The 19,222-nt window shown below is 50.0% G+C and overlaps 1 protein-coding gene across 2 annotated transcripts in view; it reads right to left on the bottom strand.

Moving 5' to 3' along the window:
- Positions 1–19,222, bottom strand: part of NUDCD3 (NudC domain containing 3) — a 72,597-nt gene that overhangs the window by 22,864 nt on the left and 30,511 nt on the right. For both annotated transcript variants that reach the window (XM_081243367.1, XM_081243366.1), the window contains exon 3: positions 1,181–1,313. In XM_081243367.1, coding sequence (XP_081099493.1) covers positions 1,181–1,313 — 133 coding nt within the window. The remainder of the gene's footprint in view (positions 1–1,180; positions 1,314–19,222) is intronic.

The raw sequence follows: 19,222 nt of genomic DNA on the forward strand, positions 1-19,222 counted from the left end.
AGGGAAGGCCTGTTTTAGGTAGAGCCTAGGGAACCAGGGAGGAGAGCAGCAGGGGCTTCAGGACAGGGGTGGGGTGGAGGTGAGGCCTGGAGGGGCTCACTCACTGCCCAGAGCCTGGATCCACACACGTATCCAGACCAGCAGCAGCCACTTTACAGGGCATCGTTTCTCAAAAATGTATATGAAACTCAACTTCTGTTTTACATGCTCTGGGATCTTCTCTTTTAAAGAAGCCAGCAGTTATTTCGCTTTATAAAGTGAGGAGTGGGACACGGAAAACAGCATGAGCTTTAGAAGCAAACACACCTGAATCAAACCATGGCTTTACCACTGCACCCACTCAGCCATTCACTCCTTCAAAAACATTCGGACAGTGCTCACTGTCCCCGGCATAGCAAGAGTGAGGGAGACACATGGTGACTTTTCCATGTCAACCTGGATAACCAAGTAACTTCTCTCGGCCTCAATTTCTCATCTATAAAACATAAAAGCTACTACTTACTTTGCAGGTTGTAGTTTCTCATTATGACTGAAATAAGGAAACAGTTTCTGGCATATATCGGAATTTTTTATATTATGGATTATAGTAACAATGTCCCATTTCATGTGAGAGTTTTTCCTTTAAAGTGATGCCTACCTATTTCCAACGAGCTACAATCATGTTATTCTCAACGTCCCCAAGTAAACATCTCTCTCCCGCTAAAAGATTAAATTTCTACTCACTCAACGTCATTAAGATGGAGAAATCAACTCAAGTTGTAAATGTTACAACTCCAAAGAGCACAGGACTGGAAGTCCACCTGTCACTACAGAACCTGTAGTTCTTTGCTTTGCCTCTTGGGACTCCACTTTCTCCATCTGTGAAATGGGTATAACAACAATTGCCTTGCCTACTCTGTAGTGCTTTTGCAGAGACTAAAGGCAATAAACGATATGAAAATACTGTCATTAAAAAACAACAACAAAGCTCACATTCTATTCACATAGGGGGCTGAGCTGGGTCTCATACTTGACGTGGTTAAAGAGGATGTGGTGGTGGCAGGCTTGTGACTGCAGAAAAGAAGCGGTTTTGTGTCGGTGGCTAAGCGGGGAGACCAGCTCCAGTGCAGCCCACAGCCTGAAGCCTATGCCCCAAGGAAAGAAGCTGAGCAGAGAAGCTGGGAAGAACCCCCGAGGTTACCTGCTTGCCCTTCACCACGTGCTTGGGCACCGGCACCTTGAGCTCCAGGTCAGTGTAGTCCTGGGACCAAGCGTAGTTCTCACGCACAGCACCATTGTAGCTGTCGGGGTTTCTCTGGAACTGCTCCTGCCTCCTGAGAAAGAACAAGAAGTAAGATGACAGCCCAGGCCCACACACAGGGCAGGAAGGCCACAGGGGAACCCAGGTACATACTGTCTCTAGGTTGTGAGAATTTTCACCTAATCTCACTTGATTTTGCATCTAAAACTCTCCCTCTCTCTGGGCGATTTCCTTTCTGATCCCCCAGCTCGGGCTTCCTGGGAGGTCACAGGAACAAAGGGAAAAGCCAAGGAGAAGACCCTGAGTGCAGCACCCTTAAGGTTAGGAAAAGTATCTGCCACCACAGACCACGGCACAGCCTGGTGTTCCTGGTCTTCATGAAGCTTAGAAACCAGGCCAGGGGCTTCCCTGGTGGCGCAGTGGTTGAGAGTCCGCCTGCCAATGCAGGGGACACGGGTTCGTGCCCCGGTCCGGGAAGATCCCACATGCCGCGGAGTGGCTGGGCCCGTGAGCCATGGCCGCTGAGCTTGCGCGTCCGGAGCCTGTGCTCCGCAACTGGAGAGGCCACAACAGTGAGAGGCCCGCGTACCGCAAAAAAAAAAAAAAAAGAAACCAGGCCAGACCACAAACCAAAGAGCCTCATTAATAAAATCCTGGGGGGGACTTCCCTGGTGGCGCAGTGGTTAAGAATCTGCCTGCCAATGCAGGGGACACGTGTTCGAGCCCTGGTCCGGGAAGATCCCACATGCCACGGAGCAACTAAGCCCATGTGCCACAACTACTGAGCCCACACACCACAACTACTGAAGCCTGCACGCCCTGGAGCCTGAGTGCCGCAACTACTGAGCCCGTGTGCTGCAACTACTGAAGACCGCGTGCCTGGAGCCCATACTCCGCAACAAGAGAAGCCACCGCAGTGAGAAGCCCGCGTACCGCAACAAAGAGTAGCCCCCGCTCGCCGCAACTAGAGAAAGCCCGCGTGCAGCAACGAAGACCCAACACAGCCAAAAACAAAAAAAATCCTGGGGCTTGTGGGTGCCTGGTTTCTCATAAACTACTTGGCAGGACGTAGCTCTTAAAAAAAAAAAAAAAAAAGGCAAAACAAGTTCAGCCTACAGCTGCTCAACTTCAATCCTAATCCAACACCAGCCTCCATTTTCTCCCGGTAAATAAATGAAAGCCAAGGCAATGTACTAAACTGCAGGCTTTCCTAAGATGCGAGCAATGTGCTTATGAGACAGCCTAGAAAAAACCCAGTCAGCCAAATCCTCCTGTACACGCATTACCAACCCAGCGCAGATGCAAACAGGCATGGCCAAGAAGCTGATGGTAAAAATAAAATACAATAAAATACTTGCCACAGAATTTAACAGTGTTAATAACAGTATGAACACCATACAAAAATAAGTGTAGAGTCCATTATAGTGAGTTTTAGATCTAAATTAGAGACAGAAGCTTAGTCGGGGAGGAGGCAACACCTATAAGGAAGGACATCCCAAAATACAGATTCATCCGGCCACCTCCTGCCCTCGGAGAGCCCGGCAGACGCACCTGGAGGGAGAGGCCGAAGGACGAGACTCCACTCACTGTGAGCGTCTGCACGTGTGCAGATGGAAACACCCAAAAAAGGGTCAAGAACGCATGTACCCCATCAGCCCCACACCTCTGGTCAGGAGGGGTTGGGAGCGGTGGTTAATGAGGACGTGCTTTTTTGGGCAAAAGTTTTAAGCCAAGAACATGTTTACCTCCTGTGGGTATGCTGTACACACCTTGTATCTGAGGCTGGGCGTCCAGGCTCTCTGGGCTGGTAAACTGGTGGCTGCTACAGGCTGAACCATGTCCCCCAAAATTAATACGCTGAAGTCCTAACTCTCAGCACCTCATTTGGAGACAGGGTCTACACAGAGGTAATCCAGTTAGAATGAGGTCATCAGGGTGGGCCCTGATCCAATGGGACTGTGTCCTTAAAGGGAGAGAGATCCGGACACGAAGACACACGCACAGAGGGACAACGTGTAGAGACTCAGGGAAAAGACAGCCACATGGTGACGGCAATGCAGCTGCAAGTCAAGGGACGCTGAGGACTGTCAGCCACCCCAGAAGCTGGAAGAGGCAAGGAAAGGTTCTACCCAGAGTCCTAAAGGGAATGCAGCCCTGCAACACCCTGATCCTGGACTTAGAACTGCACAACTACGGGAAGATTTATTTCTGCTGATCTAAGCCACCAGTTTGTGGTACTTTTTGCAGCAGTTTAAGTCAGGGGCAGGGCTGGGCACTGACCAATCAGAACAGATGCCAGCCCCAAACTACCCGCTCACGCGGCCAGGGAGGGATGGAGGGCCCCTGTGGGGACCTAGAGCCACAGAGAAAGCAGGGTGGGGCAAAGGAGACAGGAACGGTCAAAGCCTGGTCACCGGGTGGTCAGAGTAAGCTTGATGTGGATGCCACCAAATGCAAGCGTCTGCAAAGGGGGTTCAGTGATGAGAGGAAAGCTTTCAATATACTATAGAACTGACAAAGGACATGCAGCTTTTGTGCATGGTACAGGTTCAGCCTTCTAAGAAAACACACACACAAAGACGTGTGTGTATGTATAAAAGGAAGTCCATTAAGCCTCTGTGGTTGTCTCTGGGTAGCAGGATCACAAGCAGTTTGATTTTCTTTTCTGCATCTTTAGGTATTGTCCTAATTCCCTACAACATGCAGACGCTTTACCACCAGGAGAAAGAGAGCTCTCTTTAAGAACACACTGACAGGAGACGGTGATCTGCCCTGTGGCCCCCACTCCTGGGAGCTCTCCAGTGGCCATGCCAGCCTGCTTGCCTGCTGAGCCCCTGAAACAGGTCCGGGGGACAGGGTGGCCCAAGACCCACGTGTCCCTGACCCACAGGCTTCCTCCCAGCTCTAGCACCTACCGCAGCTGTAAAGCTCACATCTGACAAACACTTGAACGTGCACAGAATACCGCCAATGAGCACCAAGTAACAGGAGGGGTGGGAGGAGGCCTGACCCTCCCCGTACATCTTCTCTGCATGGCCTTTTGAATCGTGTGTGTACGTTACCTGTGTGAAATAATCAAGGTTATGAAAACACGGAAATAAAATACCCACACACAAAATAAAAGCCCATGTGGCCTGGCACTGGCAGAGGTTAGGAAATAAACCTAAGGACCCCTCAAAGTGGGGGGACAGCTACTTCCCATGACATACGGCTAAGCCCTTATCGGCTGCCATCCACGTGGGCCCTCCGACCAGGACGGGCAGCAGACGAGCAGAGGACGGGAGATGCCACAAGGTCACACCTCCTCAAGGGGCCACCCTCCACCCCACGGGTGGCTGTGCTCAGGGAACCCCCTCTCCCAGAGCAGGAGGGGCGCTGCTCAGGCAGCATCGCAGGGGGGCGGCTCAGCAGGCGCTTGCCCCCCTCCCCCAAGACCTGTAGCCTCTTCCCAGCGGAGCCAGGAGAGTCACTCCCAGCACAGATCAGCAAGCTGCTGGGCGTTTTTAACTCTCGAAATCCACCTTCTCTTTAAATACAGTTGATTACTTCCAGCCAACAGTGTGCAACAGTAAGTCTCCTGTCATGTGCAGGTGCTCTGGGCCCCCGCCCTCACCCTGTCCCCCGACCAGCCTGCGGCCACACCCCTGCAGCTGCTGGCCAGTGCTGGGGGTGGGGAAGGGGGCAGGAGGCAGGGAGTGGGAAGGGCGGGAGGAGGAGCGTGAGTCAGCAGCCAGGGCACCACGGCAGGTGGCGCTGTCCACAGGCCTCACTGCAGCCCCCACGCCTGAGGAGCCACAGCACCGGATTACAGGGTTGCGACCCTGTTAAAGGAAACGCCAGGCCCTGTGTCTCCAAGGGACCGGCTCTGCTGGGCAGACGCCTACAGCCAGCAGCATCACCTGCACAGGTGGGGGATGTGGAGCTCAGGCCGCCCCCACTCTCCCCCTCCACGCCCCTGCGCTGAGGCGGCGTGGGAATTAGAACAGCCAGTGGCAGGTAGGAGTTGTCGCGGGTAAAAGGGGTCACAGCCCGCAGATAAAGGCTTTTGTGCAGCAGGCTGGAGCCCATAAAGGGAATGGGTTATAATTCGGGGAGCAGCCGGGGCTGCTCTCAGGCCCCTTCCCAGGCTCCCGGGGTTGGGGGTGGCTCCCCCTACGTGAAGACAGGTGCTGGGCAGTGCTCACCAGGTTCCCAGAGCCAGAAAGAGCTGCTTTCACCCTGGAACATCCTGCCTCCACACACTCACACTCGCCCCTCATGACCTAAGGCAAAGGCCACCTCTCCACTGTCCTCAGTGGTGCCCAGGTGTGACAGTTCTGGCCACACCTCCCTACCCACCTGTAGATGCCACTGCCCCTGAACCCAGTGGGAGAGGCCAGGGCTTATGCGTGCACGAGCACACGTGGCGTGCATGGGTACGTGTGCATGAACACATCATGCGACCACGTGTGCTGTAAGCATGTGCGTGGTGTGTACGTGTGTGGTGTGCGTATGTTATAAGCATGTTTGTGGTGTGTGTGCGTGTACGGGGTATATTAGGTAGTCACCAGACAGCAGCTCATCCTCTCACCAGTTCCATCTCTCATCGACTTCCTTCTCTTGTCACTGATCCCACCATATCCCACATGTGGATGGGAGCCACAGCCACTGGAAACACAGTGATTTTTCCTCTGGATTTCTGCATTTTCCAACCGATTCAAAGTGAGCATTGTTAGAACACTTGCCCACCTCGGAGCCCCAACTCCCTGCTTCGGAAGCCCAGCACCAACTGTGCCCTCCTGGAAACAGGTCCACGGGCAGCATTCTCAGCACTGCAATGTGACTGGCGGGGCCTGGATCCTTAGCCATTGTGACTGTCTGGGATGGCCACGCTACACCACGTCACACTCCACCTCCGCAGCTTAGAAAGGAAAGGGTCAGATGGCAGCGTCGGTCCACATGACCCGCCCAGAGGGCGCTCTGCACCAGGCGGCCCACCGTCCTCCCCAGCCTCCTGCCCAGTCTCCTCTGGGGCCCCCCACCTGCAGGATCCTTTTTAGTACCTGCCTCTTCTCAGCTCCTCAGGCAACCGGAGCCAACACCGCCGGGCCCCAGGCGCGGGGCTCAGAGCCTCTACACCAGGCCCAGCAGTCACTGAAAACCCCATGTCCACAGCACTCAAGGCCCGAGGCCGACCCCATGTCACTGGGTGCCAGCCATGAAACCTCAAGCAGGTCATGGCACTCTGGTCCCTGGTCCCCAACCATAAAACCAGAACACTGACAGCTCTGTCCCAAAGAGTGGCCAAGAAGAGTAAGCGAGACAAACGTGTAAAACAGCCAAAACGGGAAAATGTTCAGGGTCACCGTCCTCCGCGTGCTGGATCACTGCCCTCTTCAGTGCCTTCCCACCCAGTTAGAAAGTCTGCCTACAGACGCAAGACTCAACAAGTGACCTTTATGAATAGAGATTTCTTGACCTTCTGGGGCATTCAGGGAGGGAAGTTATGCATTTTGCCTAATAAGCTTACAGTTTTACCCTTGAGTTTCTTTTTTAAAATCTAGCATCAATAAGTTGATCTACACTGATCTCACCAGTTTAGCATCTGCCACCAATCGGTCTCCCCAGATAGTAGGGGGCTTGCCTCACCAACAGGACCAGAGCCCCTGTGGAGAGGTGGCTAGTCTCCAGTCGGCCTAAGCTAAGTAGTTCCCTGAGAGCAAAGATGCCACTCAAGGTGAGGAGGGTCCCATGAGAGGCACACATGAGACCCTCCAGAGGGCTCCTGCTGGCCAAAGATGGGACAATTTGAGCATCAGAAAGAATAACGTGAAATAGTTAAAGATCCATGAGCTCATAAAACCCCAGTGGTCACCTCTGGTGAGCAGAGTATAGCTCAGTCTGAAAATTAATTTAAAAAAAAAAAAAAAGGTTCTACAGGAACTGGAATTTCAGAAAAGCCAAGTCCCTCTATAAGGATTCCAGAAAAGCCAAGCTCTATAAGATAACAAATGAAGGTATAACAGAATGAGAAAATCACCACTGTGTAAAGTACAATGGAAACGTGAGGCTGGGCAGCATCCCTTGACAGACGCTGAGCGCTAGGTGAGCGGCGGATGGGAGTCTGCCCACGGAAGGATCAGAAAATCACCTATGTCCGCAACAGCCAGATACCAGGCACCTCCTGAGAGAGCCTCACCTTTGCTGTAGTCCTGCACCAACGCTGGGCCTTAAATCCACCCCACCTCACAGGTCTAATCACCAGACTATAGGGAGCACAAGGAACAGAGAACACGTTCATCAAAACCATGTACATAGGGGCTTCCTTGGTGGTGCAGTGGTTAAGAATCCGCCTGCCAATGCAGGGGACACGGGTTTGATCCCTGGTCCGGGAAGATCCCACATGCCGCGGAGCAACTGAGGCCGTGTGCCACAACTCCTGAGCCCACGTGCCACAACTACTGAAGCCCATGTGCCCTAGAGCCCACGTATCACAGCTACTGAGCCTGCATGCTGCAACTACTGAAGCCCGTGCGCCTAGAGCCCGTGCTCCTCAACAAAAGAAGCCACTGCAATGAGAAGCCCGCGCACCACAAGGAAGAGTAGCCGCCGCTCGCTGCAACTAGAGAAAGGCCGCGTGCAGCAACGAAGACCCAACGCAGCCAGAAAAACACCACCACCAAAAAAATATAAAACCAGCCAAGTCCAGAATTTGGAAAATTACAATAGACAAAACTCTAAGTTTCTTTACAAATAAATGGCATAAAATGAAAAAAGACAAGGGAAATGATTCTGAATTAAGAGACTTAGAAGATGTAGCAGCCAAATGTAATGTTTGGACCTGCTGGAATACTATTTTGAAAAAACCGACTGAAAAAAGACATTTTGAGACAATCAGGAAAGAGTGAACACAGACTGGACATTAGATGATTATAAGGAACCATAAATTTGTAAGTTATAATTACATTAAGCCCTTATTTTTTTTACTGAAGTATATATATGGGTGAAGTCTGTGATTTATGGGATTTGCCATATCAAAAAAAAAAGTCTGGGATTAGGGAGAGAAATGAAACACGAATCATGACATGCTGCTAACAAGGAAGGGGGGAACCTCGTGGACATTCGTTATGCTACGCTTTCCTTTTTGTGTCACAAAACCTGAAGGATTTGTCTTGGCTATGCACCCAGGAGTGGGCCTGCTGGGTCAAGGGTGCAAAAGTAAGCATCCCACCCTTAAGAGGCAGTGAGAACTCATTTCTGCCCCAATTCACATGCACCAGTGGTGTGCATGGGGTCCCGCCAACCCACGGGGTCATGTTCAACCCTGGCACACTTTCTAAAGTTTTATCAAGTAAAAATATATAGAAAATAGTATTTCCGTATGGTCTTGATTCACATTTCCCTGCGTATTAATGTTAACTGGCCATATATGCGACTCATTTCTGCGAAATTCCTGCCGTGGCTTTTGTTTGTGCTTTCCCTGGTTTGAAGAAGTTCTCTATAAACTTTTGATAAGAATTCTTCGTTGGTTTCATAGTTCACAAACACCTTCTCCCGGTTTATTAACTTGTCTTCCTACTTCCTTCCAGATGTTTGATTAACTCAAGCTCCATCACTACCATCAAAAGATCTTCACAGCTCCTCACCTCCCCAAGGTCTGAAGGGTGTCGTCACGCCTATTTTCTAACAGGAATACTCTAATTTTTTAATCTTTACTTTTTGCAGTTATTGCTCCCTTTGCATTCAACATGGTTTCCTTGTGTAGTCTTTTCTTCTGTTGACCAGTTGTACCAGGAGCTCGTCTAAATATAAAGGGAAAGTCCAGCTGAGGAACACAAAGGGCCCAGCTCGGGACAGGGCTGGCCCATGGTCACTGCGTGCACCAGTCCAGCTCCTCCGGGATGCCTTCCATTCTTTAGCACCCACTCATGGCCAAGACACTGTCAGGAAGGCTCAGTTTAATAAAAAAAAATTCTTACAAAAAGTATACTTTGAAAATGTGCTTTTAACATTGTAAAATTAATTCTGTAGCACAGTTAAAAATATGAGACGATTCTATATTTACCTAAAATAAACGAGGCAAGGTGCTTGGAGTCTCATGATACGCCCATGAATCATCTGACAGGTGTTAATGCAAATTTAGGGAACGTCTTTGACAATCTGTATCAGATGGTCAGCCAACAAAAACATAATCAATATTTACTATGAACTCTTCTAATTAACTAAAGATATAGGTTGGTTATAGTGAGACTTTTTCTTAAATCGTGTTAATTACTTCAACAAGGGAAGGAGGCATTCCAATTTTTTACAAGTATATAAGTATGAAATATACATTTTAAAACAAAAACTAGATAATCTACTCCATAAATATGCTGAATTCTTAGTCTTTAACTCAATTTTCTATTCCTAGTCATCCAAAATCAGGACAGTTATGACCAGCTTTACTATTTCAAGTCCCAACCGACTTCCCAATTGAGGAATACAAGCATACCTCAGAGATATGGTGGGTTTTGTCCCAGACCACCACACCACCACAATAAAGCGAGTCACATGAATTTTCTGGTTTCCTAATGCATGTAGAAGTTATATGTACTCTACACTAGACCATATAACTATTCTGTAGTCTGTTAAGTGTGCAACAGCATTATGTCTGAAAAGACAATGTACATACCTTAATTAAAAATATTTTATTGTTAAAAAATGCTGACCATCATCTGAGCCTCCGGTGAGTCATAATCTTTGTGCTGGTGGAGGGTCTTGCCTTGGTGTTGGTGGCTGCTGACTGATCAGGGTGGTGGGTGCTGAAGGCTGGGGTGGCCGTGGCCATTTCTTAAAACAAGACAACGATGAAGTGCGCCACATCGACTGACTCTTCCTTTCACGAATGATTTCTGTAGCAGGCAATGCTGTTGGACAGCATTTTACCCACAGGAGAACTTCTTCCCAAACTGGAGCCAATCCTCTCAAACCCTGCAGCTACGTTTATGGAATACTTAAATCCTCTGCTGTCATTTCAGCAGTCTTCAGAGCATCTTCACCAGTAGATTCCACCTCAAGAAACCACTTTGCTCAGCCATAAGAAGCAACTCCTCATCCATTAAAAGTCTTACATTTATAACACATATAATAATAATGAAAAGGTTTGAAATATTGGGAGAAGTACCAAAATGTGACACTGAGACCTGAAGTGAGCAGACGCTGCTGGGAAAATGGTGCTCCAAGGCCTGCTTGACAGAGGGCTGCTGCAGACCTCCAACTTGTAGGAAACACGGTATCTGCGAAGCACAGTAAAGCAAAGCACAATAAAGTGAGGTACAGCCTGCAATTAGACCAGAGGGAAACAACACCCAAACCTCAGAAGGGGTGAACCCAGCAACACAGCCACCTGTCAGAAACGCCTGCATCAGAAGCTGCCCGTGGAGACAGCGTAACAAGGGGCAAGAGGTCCAGTGAGGGGATGAAACGGAATATCCAAAATACATGCATGCATGAGAACCGAGCACTGCCACACGCTCACCACAGATGCGGACTAGAAGCCACACCTGGCTGCAACATCAACAGGCCTCAGCACTCAGCCCCTGCCTGCACTAGCACTCACTATTCATGACAGCAACTTCCCCAAAGAGCCCTCAACTCTTCCATGAATGTAAACTCAACCTCCAGTTTACACCCAGCCTCTGAATCCACCCTCAAAATCATAGCCTTGCCGTTTCCACCAATCCTGACTGTCCTCACCCAGTCCTAATCAAGACTCTCACCCCACGTTCTCACTTTGAAAGACCCACCTTATATCAAACTTCTGATTCTCAACAAGTTCTGGCCTTACACCCCCCTCCGAGAGGCTGTCAGAGCTTTGGAGGTGGTGCTGTCCCTCCCGAGGTGAGCACTCCTCAGCTGTCTCACCAACAGATGACACGGTGGTCTCTGGGGTTGCCGTACGCAGGCATGCAACATGCACGTGCGATGTGCATGTCAGGACACAGCAGGGTGGCTCTGAACCCATAGGGTCTGCTCTTTCTGAGGCTGACATCCCATAATAAGTGAAGTTCATCAAGTCCTGCTTCAGGTGATGAATGAAAAGTACCACACTGGAGGAGAGAGACCGGTGTTACTTTTATTGAAAGTAAAAACCAAAAAATAGGAAAGAAGGAAACTTGCGAGGGCTGAGGAGGGCTTCCCTGGGCCCAGGTGAAGAGGCGGTGAAAGTGTCAGGGTTGAGGGGCAAGCCTCAGGCCATACAATCAGCTGGCCACCTCTGTCTTGGTGACAAAATGAACTGGTTAATGACACCACCACTATCACTGTCAAAGAATTTACAGCCCAATCCGGGAAAGTCTCTGCCCAGCCCAAGATGAAAGGTGCAAAGTGTTACCTGCCAGTGCCAGGCTGCCCAGTACCTGCGAGCACTGAGGGACTTCGGGGGGCGGGGGGAGAGCAGGGAGAACGTGGACACCCCGAGACGGGGAGCAAGGGGAGGCGTGGCAAGGGGACACGGGAATCAGGGGAGTCCCAAGGACCTTGGCAGGTCAGGGCCTGAGGTGGCAAAAGGCAATTCTACCCACAAGTCTTGAGCCATGAAGAAATGACCTTGATACCGAGTACTGAGAAGGCTGGTTTTTTTCAAAGGTGAGCCAGCTAATGTAAGTTCTGTTTTGTTCTACCCTCAAGGTGTTTTACTGAGACGTTGTCTGAAATACTACAGGTCACAGGATGGCAAATGACAGCCCAGCACCTGTTTGGTAAATAAAGTTTTATTGGAATGCATGCTGTAGTAATCCATTTACAAAGCGTCTCCAGCTGCTTCTGGCTCTAGAATGCATGGCCTGCAAAGCCTGAAATATTTACCAGATGGCCCTTCAAATTAGCTTACGTAGTTTTGGAATTTGGGGGCTGGTTTTGGTGTGTTTGTTTAGTTAGTTTTGGCTTTTTGTTTTGGTATTTTTGAAAAGCCACGTTAAGTTAAAAAAAAAACTTTTAAAAGGCATCAATTTTAATCAATAACAAAACATCTGAAATGGAAGCGACTCCTATCACTAGGACATGTGGTCAGGTCACTTGGGATGGGGCCTCCTCCACTCCCAGGGGCTCCATCCTGGGAAGGGGCAGCGTGGAACAGCAGACGCACAAGGGATTCAGGATGATTAGCTACGACCGCTCACACCCTCTCTGGGCTGCAGGTTCTGCATCTCCTTTTCACCTCCCAGGATTCTTAGGTGAGAATCATGTGGAAGTGCATGCACACACAGTGCACCTGGTAACAGACATGCTCTGTGTGATTTTTATCTAGTGTTTCCCTCCCATAAACCACCACCCGCAACTCCTCAAGGAAGAAACCAAATGCCCTTTCATCCTGGAAGCTGTCTGCTGTCCTCTTCTCTCAACATCTTCCTGACCGTCCCACCGACTGGACGACCTCACCCACAGAGCGAGGTGGGCATGCCTGCATCTCTCCAGTCCAGACCATAGAGAGAGGAGGATGAGGCCCAGAAAAAAGAGAGGTAGGGGAATTAAAATAGAGACCAAAAAGGATGCCAAAAATCACCAAGATAGTACTGAAGAAGGAGAAAAACAAGGGGGGAGAACAGCCCCTGCTGATGTCAAGTGTGATCCTGGCACTCGGAGCAAATGGCCAGCAGGGAGAACACCCAGCCCTGAACCAGCCCCTCCCACGGAGACCGAGGTGGCACACGGGTAGGAAAGAATGGCTGCCTGACAAAGGGCAAAAAACTAAACCTAACTGTGAAAAACACACTTGTCTTTAAAAATTTTATAGGGAAATATTTTTATTAAATCCAAGTAGAGAAGTATTAACAAGACACCTTATAGCATAGAAAAGACCGATCATTTAAATCTAAACTAAATGTGGGCTTCCCTGGTGGCGCATTGGTTAAGAACTCGCCTGCCAATGCAGGGGACACGGGTTCGAGCCCTGGTCCGGGAAGATCCCACATGCCGCGGAGCAACTAAGCCCGTATGCCACAACTACTGAGGCTGCACTCTAGGGCCCGTGCACGACAATACTGAGCCCGCAAGCCACAACTACTGAAGCCCGTGCGCCTAGAGCCCGTGCTCCACAACAAGAGAAGTCATCGCAATGAGAAGCCCACGCACCGCAATGAAGAGTAGCCCCCGCTTGCTGCAACTAGAGAAAGCCCGCGCGCAACAAGGAAGACCCAACGCAGTCAAAAATAAAATAAATTGGGCTTCCCTGGTGGCGCAGTGGTTGAGAGTCTGCCTGCCGATGCAGGGGACACGGGTTCGTGCCCCGGTCCGGGAAGATCCCACATGCCGCGGAGCGGCTGGGCCCGTGAGCCATGGCCACTGAGCCTGCGCGTCCAGAGCCTGTGCTCCGCAACGAGAGAGGCCACAACAGTGAGAGCCCCGCGTACCGCAAAATAAATAAATAAATAAATTAATTAATTAAATTAAATTAATTAATTAAAAAATATAAATTAAATGTAAAACTTCCGTATGAGAAGGCCCCATGAGAACACAAAGTTAAAATATAAGCCACAGGGACTTCCCTGGTGGTGCAGCGGTTAAGAATCCGTCTGCCAATGCAGGGGACACGGGTTCGAGCCCTGGTCAGGGAAGATCCCACATGTCGCGGAGCAACTAAGCCCGTGTGCCACAACTACTGAGCCTGCGCTCTAGAGCCCGTGAGCCACAACTACTGAGCTCGCGTGCCACAACTACTGAAGCCTGTGCGCCTAGAGCCCGTGTTCCACAACAAAGAGAAGCCACCGCAATGAGAAGCCCACGCCCCGCAACGAAGAGTGGCCCCCACTTGCCGCAGCTAGAGAAAGCCCACATGCAGCAACGAGGACCCAATGCAGCCAAAAATAAATAAATAAATGAATTGAAAAAAAAAGGTAGGCCACAGAGAGGAGGAAGATCTGTGACACATAACCAACAAAGAACTGGAACATATAAACAATTTCTACAAATCAGTAACAGAAATAGGAAAGTCGGCAAGGGCTATAAAGAGGACATTCAGAGAGGAGGAACCCAAACTGCCACTGAGCATAGGGCTGCATGGTCTCCCAAGTAACTGCAATCATGACCAAAATGATGGACTCACCCATTGACTGACAAAAAGGAAAGGAAACCACTGAGGTAATCAGAGAGCAGGGCAGGAGGAACGTAACTTTCCATACACCACTGGAGGGTGCACACCCTAGAATAGCACTTCTCAGAGCACGGGGCATAAAATCTACATGTGGAACAGAACACAAAATGGAACAGACAATGGGAAGCTGTACTGCAGAGAAAGAGCCAGCACAGCATCATGGCGCTGCCCCCATGTTGGTACCGGGCATCTGAGGGCACAGCCAAGACAGTGTGCAAGTCGCTGCCTGAGAGAACCTATCACACACACAGGAGAGGAACTGCATCATGGTCAGGAGAGGTCAGGGAGTCGAGAGAGGGTCATGGGGCCAGGAGGGAGGAGGCTCCTGGGGTAGAAAGGGGGGTCACAGAGTGAGGAGGACACCACATCAGAGATTATCTAGTAACCAGTGGGGGTGAACAAACAAATGACAGCAGGTTCAATCGGCGGCCCGGTTGAATAACTGGAAACAGAGCTTAAAGATGAAGGGTAACGACTGAGTGGTGCTAGCGCTGGGGGAAGGACACACCCATCATCACAAGAGAGAGAAGAATCTGGGGGCTCACAGTCAACCAATCAATCACAGAAGTAGGAACACCTCCTCCAGCACACATCCAAGCTGGGACACAGAATTCACCTATTAGAAGGATTTGCTAATTGCATCACAGGTGCAGGTGACAGGCGCCATGCTCTGGTTCTCAGAGAAAGGTACAAAGATTTTAATATATTTCCAGAAAGAGAGATATAAAAATAAGGAGACAAGCATGGACACTGACAGGGTCCAGAGGCAGGGGCGCCCAGCAGCAATGAGCTCATCCACTGCCACGTATGGTTTCTAAACACTGTCCTCAAACAAAGCAATCAGGCTCCTTGGAGAATGGGTGGAAGAGAAAATACGAGGTGAGCCTGGAGCACCTGGCAGTGCCAGGAAGTAAGGAAGTGCTCAAAAAACCACAGGATGCAGAATGTCAAAAGGACAAAGAAGCCAACTGGAGAGCTCCCAATGGGCAGAGCTGGAACTGATATGAGCGGCTAAATATATAAAACAGCACTGGATTATAATGCAGAGAATAGGGACTTCCCTGGTGGTCCAGTGGGTAAGACTCTGCGCTCCCAACACAGGGGGCCCGGGTTCGATCCCTGGTCGAGGAACTAGATCCCACATGCATGCCGCAACTAAGAGTTGCTCAGAAAGGTCACAGACCCGCAACTCCGGTCAAGGGAGCCACTCGGAGGCTTGACAGGTAGGAGGAGGGTGCCTATGACCCCGGTGAGCAAGGGAGGCGCACAACTCCAAGCCAGCTCTGCCACTGACTTGCCGTATGACCCTGAGCGGATACCTCAAGCTTCTCACCTGTAAAATGGGAACGCATTAGTACCCACCTCAGAGATGTGAGGATTAAATGGGTCGAGATATATATAAAGCACTCAGAGCAGAGCCTGGCCCAGAGCACATGTCCCAATCATCAGCATCTTTACTCACCTGGATCATCAGTCCTGTAAACACTGCCACTGTTTTGTCAAAGGAAGAAGCGGTCGTGCCAGGCAAGACCTGGGCTTTTAAAACCAGGCAGGGTTCAGAATTTAATAAAAAAGTCATGGGTAGTCACCACAGCATTGGAACAGGGAGTGACATCATTTGATTGTTTTAAAAGGTCGCTGTAAGGTTGCCATGCAGAGGCGATCGGATGGCAGGACGCCCACTGCATGGGAAAGCAGGCTGGTCAGTGCCGGTGGGAGTCGGGCTGGTGGGGTGTCAGCAGGGATGGGAAGAGCTGTGGAGGAGAGGGTGCTGGGGGCCCAGCCTGCAGGCAGCACAGGAGCCTGAAGGGTGGCAGGAGGGCGAGCACCTGGAGGGCCGGCAGAGCCCGACACTCAGAATGTGGGGGCTGAGGGTGGAGGGCCGGGTGACCCCCCCTGGAGGCCTGCCTCGCCTCACCCACCCGCTTTTCTCAGCCTGCTCATCCCATCCTTTCCCCTCACCTCCAACCTCTACCAGGCCAGGACCAGGCTTCCTCCCTGATGACAAGAGGGGTGAATCTCCCTCTTCACACTCAACACCAGGACACAGACGACACCACAGACACACACAGAGCAGGCACGGTGTTATCTGCTCATCCTGCACTTACAATCAGGCAGCCACATGCATAGCTGTCATGGGGTCCCATATGAGATCACAATCTTCCAGAAGAAAAACCACACCTAACATGGGGTCTAACACACTGGTATACAGTTGGGACAAATTTTGAACAATCTGAATGTAAACCACAGAACTTAACGAAATACATACATCATAATCTTATGTGTGTGTTAGACCCCATGTTAGGTGTGGTTTTTCCCTTGTTCCCTGCTGGGCCACAGACCAGCAGCGGAAGCCTGGACAAGCTGGCCTGGCTCTCCAAGCCTTGGTGTGCTCGTCAGTGCAATGAGGGATGTAACCCCTCACTGCGGAAACGGCATGGGCTTGCGAGCTAACAGACCGGCAATGGCTGACACCCCCAGAACCCATCTACAGGTTGTGTTGATCCAATCCTTATCCCCAGTTTACACACATGAGGCTGCACAATTCAGGTCCAGACACACGCTCTAGGTCCAGCTGTGACCTCTGGGTGCCATCCACCTGCCCACCCACACGACCCTGAGCCCTGAGAGTGTGTGGTCAGACTTTCACACTGACAAAACGCACTTCTCCATACACGTCCAGGGTCTTGTGTGGCTGTTTCCGCCTCCTGACAACAGCTCAGCTTGGAAGAGATGACGGCCCAAGAGTACAGCCAAAGCAACAATGTGCCACGGGAGCACTAACGCCTGCTGGATTTCAGTCTCTGCAAATAGTACTTTCCGTTCTCATAGTTATATGCTGCCAGGGAATTTTAGCTGTGAAGAGAGTGAAGACAGGCTGGAGAAACACTCCTACCATTTACGAAGTTCTGTGTCAGACTAGATCCTCCCTAACAGCCCCCTCCCCGCATATATATGAGCTGAGACCCTCCAGCAAGTGCTGTTCTGAGGGGGGCTGAGCGGATGGCTGGACAAGACCCAGGCCACAGGCTGGCCAGGTCCTCCCGCAGCGCCGGGCAGTGAGCTGCAGCGCGATGCCACCCGGCCTCGCTGAGCTACTTTGCTGTTGGCTTCTGCTGCCTGCCCCCACACAGCCATGAACTGTTAACTTTACTGCCTCCTAAAAAGTGCTTCAGAGGAGCCTCTTAGACTACGGTATATATTTGCAATCTCCGTAATTTTACCCTTTAAAGAAGCAGAACTAGATGCTCTATCAAACACAATTACTTCATTGGACTAACAATGCCTGAGGAATGCAGCCCGGTTTCTGGCAATGTAGACTGGAGAGTTCTATGTAGAGGCTTATAGAGAAAGGTCTTACTATAACAAGAGTCACAAACAAAACTAGTGTCAGAAAGGCATCTCTGACAGACAGCCTTTCAAATGCAGCACATCTACTCAGGCTGCTGATGAAAAGCAACTAGTTCTGCCTTCACGGGGACTTCCCTGGTGGTGCAGTGGTTAAGAATCCACCTGCCAATGCAGGGGACACAGGTTCGAGCCCTGGTCCGGGAAGATCCCACACGCCATGGAGCAACTAAGCCCGTGCGCCACAACTACTTAAACCCACGCGCCTAGAGCCCGTGCTCCGCAACAAGAGAAGCCACCACAATGAGAAGCCCACGCACCACAATGAAGGGTAGCCCCCATTCGCCGCAACTAGAGAAAGTCCGGTGCGGCAATGAAGACCCAACACAGCCAAAAATAAATATATTAAAAAAAAAAAAAGGAAATGTTGCCAAGGATACGGAGAAAAGAGAACCCTAGTACATGGTTGGTAGGAATGTAAACTGGTGCAGCCATTACAGAAAACAGTAGGGAGGTTCCTCAGAAAACTAAAAATAGAGTTACCATATGATCCAGCAGTTCCACTCCTGGGTATATATCCAAAGAAAACAAAACACTAATTCGAGAAGATATCTGCACCCCAGTGTTCACAGCAGCATTACTTACAATAGCCAAGATATGGAAGCAACCTAAGTGTCCGTCAACAGGTAAATGGATAAAGAAGATGTGATACACACACACACACACACACACACACACACACGCACGCACAATAGACTATTACTCAGCCATAAAAAAGAATGGAATTTTGCCATTTGCAACAATGGATGGACCTTGAGGGGATTATGCTTAGTGAAATAGGTCAGACAGAGAAAGACACACACTGTATGTTATCACTTATATGTGGAATCTAAAAAATAAAACGAATGAATATAACAATACAAAAAACAGATTCATGGACATAGAGAACAAACTAATCGTTACCAGAGAGAGGGTCAAGGTAGGGGTAGGGGATTAAGAGGTACAAACTCCATGTACAAAATAAATAAAGTACAACAATATATTGTACAGCACAGGGAATATAGCCAATATTTCACAATAATTTTAAATGGAGTATAATCTACAAAAATGCTGAATCACTATATGTTGTACACCTGCAACTAATGCAATATTGTAAGTCAAATACATTGTAATATAAATCAGTCAATCAATCTTCTTCCGTGTCAAAACTGTATGCAAAGAGCACATGAGCAGAACGACCTGCTGATCTGCCAAGTCTTGCCATCCCAAATGTGGCCACATGGTTGAATGGGTGAGTTCAACTCCTCGCACTCGCTCTCAGTCCACCGAGTCCCACCCTGCCCACCCCCAGACGGCTCTGCCCGCTGTCCCAGCTCAGGTCAGCGAGTCTTTCCCAAACCGTCTTGCTCTCAGATTCCTCCTCCACCCGTCTTATCCCTCTTCAGGGATTCCTTTTCTTCCACCGGATTCTACCGTCCCCAGAGCTTCAGAACGCTTTCCCCCAGCCTCTCACTGGCCGCTGCCCT

This window comes from Mesoplodon bidens (assembly GCF_964165515.1).
Source record: "Mesoplodon bidens genome assembly, chromosome: 9".
Classification (NCBI taxonomy): Eukaryota; Metazoa; Chordata; class Mammalia; order Artiodactyla; family Ziphiidae; genus Mesoplodon; species Mesoplodon bidens.